Source organism: Capricornis sumatraensis, chromosome 19 (genome assembly GCF_032405125.1).
Source record: "Capricornis sumatraensis isolate serow.1 chromosome 19, serow.2, whole genome shotgun sequence".
Classification (NCBI taxonomy): Eukaryota; Metazoa; Chordata; class Mammalia; order Artiodactyla; family Bovidae; genus Capricornis; species Capricornis sumatraensis.
Window position 1 is genome coordinate 12,419,418 of NC_091087.1, and position 6,229 is coordinate 12,425,646.

Sequence of the window (6,229 nt, forward strand, 5' to 3'; positions counted from 1 at the left end):
GACTGAGTCCTAATCCTGTTGTACAACTCTAGAAGTCCTAAGAACGGGATCAAGGAAGCAGAGCAAGTACATCCATTTTCCCTGCAACACTTTGCCAGGAGCATACTGGGGCCAGCAGATACTGGGCTGGTGACTGCTCAGCTTTAGAAATGTCATGTGTTGGGACCTGGGTGATAAGGCACTCATCTTTCTCCCTATACCTACCCCACTCAACACAGATCAGAAAGAGCTCCTTCCAAGGATGCTGACTTGGGGAATCCAGTTAGCAATCACTATGGAAAAGGTCCTCAGGTGAAACTGGGCTATGGTCTTCAAATGTTCTGGCCAGCAAGTGCTGGCTACACCATGAAGAGCTTAAAATGTGCCTGTGTGTCAGATTAAGGAGCTCTAAAATTATGAGGAACAGAACTGCTATTTACTCAATATTACAGCAGTTTCAATTTAGGGCTTTCAAAATTCTAGATATGACATAAAAAAAGCTACCTGGGTGTAAACGTGAAGCAGGGCTTGTTACAACTGTAATGTATCACGCACTGAAACAGGGTGGCATCTCATTATTGCACACTGTCTTTGCTGGGAGATACAAAACATCATTTTTCAGAGCCAGCCATCCCTCCACAGTAGGCAGGGGACAAAGCAACACACAAACAAAGCTGACACCAGGGTCTCCCATATGCAGGTCCATCTGCCAAGGCCATTCATCTCCCTCCAAGCATGTCCAACTTGAGGGCCTATAGTGCTATTGTGAAGACACACAAGTCCAGTCCACTAAATGCCTTCAAGGAGCAGCATTTGCCATGTGTAAAGGTCTCTCCTGTCGCTCTTCTCTGGATGTTAAGAGGCTGAGAATGCTGATGTTTTGGCTCCCACAAGCTTGGGTGAGTCCACTCCCCATGATGAATGTGACTGAGAACATGATGGTAACTTCTGATATCTGTCCATATGTCACAGAAAAAAAAAAAAAATGCAGCATGCTAAGATATGGCCAACGTCAGCAGAAGCCCAAGTGCTAAAGTTGGCCTGATTCCTTAGAAACAAGAGCTAGTTCCCCCCGTGGGTGGTCTGACTGAACTGGCTGTCTGAAGAGGGGATGGTTGACATTGGAATTGCTAATCTGGGGGCTTGCCCTGGAACTGCACTCCCTGCCATGGAGCCATTAGGAATAGCAGTTGTATTCAAGATACTAGGGGTCTCACTAGTAGCTTGTATTTTAAAATAAACCAAATAAAACACTGGTAAAACAACTCCAATTAGAAGCATGATAAAAACAGCATTCCACCACTGAATTCCACAGTCTGCACCATATGTCGGTATCTTTGGAGGAACAGGAAGCAGTGGCTGACTGGAGGTCTCTATGGAGTAACTTTCACTCAAAAAGATTTCTGACTGAACTGCATGTTCAATATTCTGATCAATGCCCTTAAAGAAATCCATCAGTGAGCTAGATGAGGCGCTGGCATTGACAGCTGCTCTGTCTGGGTCTGGCTGTTCCTCGAAGGTCACTCTGGTCTCTGAGGATGAGTTCAGGAGGGGTCTAAGTTCTTTGTGGGTCTCTGTTAGGATGCCATGGTTTTTCACTGGAATCTTAATAGATTTTAAAGCATAGAAGTCTTGTTCTCTGATGAAGTTGTTGACTTTCTTGATATCAGCAACCTAGGAAAGCCATGAAGACAAACATCACAAAATATATAAAGCTGTTTAAAACTAATATCCAAAAAATGGCACTTAACCTTCCTGGGTGATGGTCCACACCCACATCACTTAAGAATCTGACGAACACTGGAAAACTGTTTATACACAAAATTGAGTTCAGGCTGAATAACTGTTTTTTGGCTTTAACTCAGTCTTAATGTACAGCTTAGTCATCAAATTTTTGTATAGACTTACAAATTGGAGCAACTCAAGATCAGTTTTGGAAAAGAATTTATTGTTTATTTGTTTAAAGTGTGCCTTCAATAAAAAGCCTTAAGGTGAAACACTTCATGGTAAAAGAAGGCTGTAGCACTTTCTGCATTTAACTTTTTAGGCAACAGTGCCCCTGTCTGGCTGACTCCTGCATCAGAATTTAATTTAGTAGCTGTAGTAGATATCAGCATTCAGCAAACACAAAGCCTTAGCCAGCTCTACCGATACTAGGACCTAGTTCATATGTAACAACTTCTTAAAAGGTGTGCTCTCATGATTCTACGTTTTCCTTTCCAGATGTACTATATGGCCTATAAACATTTTTAAAATAAAAGCAACCTAGAGTTAATTCAGTTTGAGGCTTTCAAAACACTTTCTATAACTAGAAACATGCACAGAGTATGCATCAAGTTGGAAACTACAGACTGACACCTTCCATTTCAATATTATGACTTGAAAAAGGAACATGACCTGAGTTTTAAAGACTCACAACAAAGTTTATGACAAAGTCATAACAAACTCCCCTCACACTCAAATTTTAAGATTTAAAAAGTAGGGGGAAATGTAAGTCAAAGACAGATCCTCCCTCAAGTGATTGTTTGAAAACTTACCAAAAGCATCAGAGATAGATTCTAAGGTTTTAACTCCTAAGTCCATTTAAACTAGAATGTAAATATAGTCAACAGACTTCATTCAAATCAATCATCTTCATTATTTTAATTATTTAGCAATTGCTTTTACCATTTAATTGTATTGGGGTACATCATGTAACTTAAGGTTCTTGAGATATTTTTGTCTTTGATCCTAATAAGCTAACATCAAACTTATTTACTTCAAATAGGAAAACTGATCACTTATTAGATAAATTGTATAGTTCTTTTGGTTTTGTTAAACATCAGCATTTCAAGAAGCCCACTGCGTCTATTCAGGTCTTTGTAGGAAAGGATTCAATTCTTAGCCCTTGCTCTATAAACCATTTAGTATGCCTACAGAAGCTGATTATTAGGATCAAATAAAAATCTCAGTACGATTTAGAGACAATTATTAGTCCCAAGGGGCTTTCCAGGTGGCTCAGTGGTAAAGAATCCGCCTGCCAATGCAGGAGATACAGGTTCGATCCCTGGGTCAGGAAGATCTCTGGAGTAGGAAATGGCAACCCACTCTAGCATTCTTGCCTGGAGAATCCCATGGACAGGGGAGTCTACATGGCGACAGTCCACGGGGTCACAAAGAACTGGACATGACTTAGCAACTGAGCAGGCTTGCATGTGTCCCTGGAGACCAGTTTAATACCATGGGAAACAACAGTCCCACACATGTTGAGTCATTTGATCCCTGTTAGATAAATGAGAGACCCTTCAAGGATAAAAGGATTTTTTAAACAAGTAGCTTATACAGCCCTGGAGAGAGCCATAGAAAATAGCAGCATAGTGCTAGCAAAATGAAATAGTTTGAATCTAGGAGAAAATGCAACAATTCAATAAATACCCTCCTACTTACTTTGCCATTGTTAATCACTCTGAATGCTAAAAACATAATTAAAGAGAGAAACAGGGTTATATAGATACACAGCATACAAAGGATAGATCATGCAGTTCTGAAAGAGAGAAGGCAAAAATTTACCAATCAAATAAGCTACAATTAGCAAGAAAGGTTTAAAAACAGAAAAGTAGCAAAAAAAAAAAAAAAAGCAAGTACACCAAAGAAATCTTGGATAAACTCTGCCTGGCATCTCTGGCCCATTATGCGTTAAATAAAATGTACTCAAAAGACAAAAGAAGGTTTCAGAATTTCAGTTTGGAAGGACAAGGAAGACCAGAAGTACTGGGCAGAGAGGGAACTGTCCCATCACCTGAAACTCCTAATTCCCTCTCTCTGTGATGAACAGGTCATTCCACCTGCCCTCCATCTCTAGCTAGATAGGAGTGTCCTTTACTCTAGAACCGGCTTCTCCCAACCACTTCTGGGGGTCAGGAAGAGGTAGGAAGGGTCCCCAACCTTCACTGAGTGCCCCTGTTCCTCTTAACACAGGGCCAAGGGGCAGGTGGCGCCTTCTCCTGTGGGGTTTCTTACTTTGCAGCCATACTGAAGAGCGAGCTTGTTGAGGCTGTCCCCCTGGGCCAGCTCCCGCTGCAGCAGCACCACGTCCGCTGCTCCTGGCAGGTGAGAGTGGTGGGCACCCTTCTTCTGGCCCTCCTTGCCCCGGGGCCGCAGGGCCACTCGGTGGGACTCTTCCTCAGAGGAGTCCTCGGAGTCCTCAACACCATTCTCAAACATGTAAACGTGGCTGGTCGGAGTCCTACAGACCACAGCTGGGCCTTGGAAGGTCTTGGTTATCACCTCCTTCTGCCTCATTTCCTTAACTGAAAACCAAACCCCAAGGTTAATTTCACACAAGGCATATACATTCCTCTGGGACTACAATGAAGATAAATGTCTTCTTCTTGTTAGAGATGCCTTCTTTCCCTAAAATAAATACTCAACGCATACTCAAGACATGTGTTGAGTATTTTGTGCACAAAAAATATTCAAACGTATTTATGCTGGCTGAGATAAAGGGAGAGATAGGCAAATAAATACATTTTTTCTTAATTACATATTTTTGAGCAAAAAAAACAAGAATCCTCTTTCTTCTCCCTTTATTCCTCATCCATTGCTATGTCTCCCCAGAACCCACAGAAGTACAGAAATAACTTCTCTTTTTGGTCCTGGAGTAATAAAGCAGCAGCTGGGATCACTGACGAGAGGTAAGGACTGCTCCCAACTTCCTTCCTTGCACTAAGACTCTTAAACTCAGAACCTCTTACAAAAAAATTCTTGCTCAATTCTTCAAGCATTCCAAAGTAGTTTTACTTAAGGTCAAGACTAAGAATATTTGCTTAGAAGAATTATGAGACTAAATACTCTGATTTTGAAACGGCTCGAATTATGTAACAAGTGAGGCAAGTTAAGGGGAAGATTTCTGTCAAACTAAGGAATTCGTCCGGTTTCTCACAGCTCCCTTGGCCTTCAGAACCTTCCCAAGTCTGGTTTTTATTTTCACTTCCAGACAAGTGCAGAAGCCACAATACAGCCTTTTCGCTCTCCAAGTGGCTCGAATGAACTTCCAGAAATGAAATCTCAAAACCGGGAACGACAGCCTGCAACAATTGGCACTGGGTTTCTTGGGAACCAGAAGGGATGCGGCCCCCTAGGAACAGCGGGGCCGCGGAGCGACCCCTCCCTGGCCCCAGCCCCCTCCCCGCACTCGGAGCCCCCGCCGGCTCGCGGGGAGGGAGGTAAGAGGCGGCTCTCCGGATGTCCGAGGGTCACCCGCGGCGGCCGGAGCTCGAGCGGACCTTCCCGTCGGAGCTCAGTGCCTGCAAGAAGCCCCGGGGCCTCCGCTTCCCTCGGAGCTCCTTCCGCGAAAGGAAGGGGGACCCCCAAACAGGAGCTGTCTAAGAAAACCGGCGGAGTCCCAACGTTCCAGAGGCACGACCTCCGACCTCCACCCCAGAAACCTCCGGCCAGCCCTCGACAGTCTGGGTCGCGGCACCTCCAGCTGCAAGAGGGTGACCTCAGAGTCCCAGAAGTGGCAGTTGGACACCCAGACTACAAGCGGGGCGACGCCACGGCCCCCAATTAGGACCGTCGCCCCCCTCCAGCAGGCCCGGTACCTCAGCATCCGGGATCCACCGAGACCCGCCGCCGCCGCGCCTGCCGATTGGCTGCGGAAATCAGCTGGTGTCTGGGGGCGGGAACGGCGACGTAGCCAATGAAATCAGTGATGGGCGGCTCCGGCAGTGCGGAGAGGTCGGCACAGGACCGGCGAATCCCAGGGGCGGGGCCGAGGCCGGCGGCGGGGCGGGGCCCAGGCAGAACCCCTGGACCGAACCTCGCCACACCCGCCTGACTGGGTGCCGCGCCCCCTGGCTGGTCCTGGCTTCTGTCGCTCCCAGCTCTCCGCTGAGCCTCCGCTCTCTCACCCCCACTCTGTCTGTGATATGTAACGACAGCTCGGGTACCTAGTAGAGGGTAGCTGAGGCCTCCGGCCAAGAAAGAGCCCCAGGGGATCTGCGTGGGAGGGTGAGGGGTCTCCGCAGCCTGGGTCTTCTCTGGTCTGAACACGGGAGTTTGCTCCGCCGCGCCCCGCCCAAAAGGATAAAAAAGAAAAGTCCACCGGTGTAACACAACGAACCGCGCAAACAATGACCAAAGAAACATAATTTATCAAGTGTCACATGGTGGAGGGCTTTCTCCATGATACAGTGAATGTTGGCAATTTGATCGCTGGTTCTTCTGCCTTTTCTAAATCCAGCTTGAACATCTGGAGGTTCATGGTTCA

The 6,229-nt window shown here is 46.0% G+C and overlaps 1 protein-coding gene across 1 annotated transcript; it reads right to left on the reverse strand.

Annotated features, from left to right (window-relative positions):
- Positions 1-989: 989 nt before the first annotated feature.
- Positions 990-5,577, reverse strand: LYSMD4 (LysM domain containing 4). Its single transcript, XM_068991500.1, has 3 exons — positions 5,562-5,577; positions 3,979-4,268; positions 990-1,653 (listed from the first exon to the last, which is right to left on the reverse strand). The coding sequence occupies exons 2-3, from the start codon at positions 4,258-4,260 to the stop codon at positions 1,042-1,044; spliced, it is 894 nt and encodes a 297-aa protein (XP_068847601.1). The 5' UTR covers positions 4,261-4,268; positions 5,562-5,577; the 3' UTR covers positions 990-1,041.
- Positions 5,578-6,229: the final 652 nt, after the last annotated feature.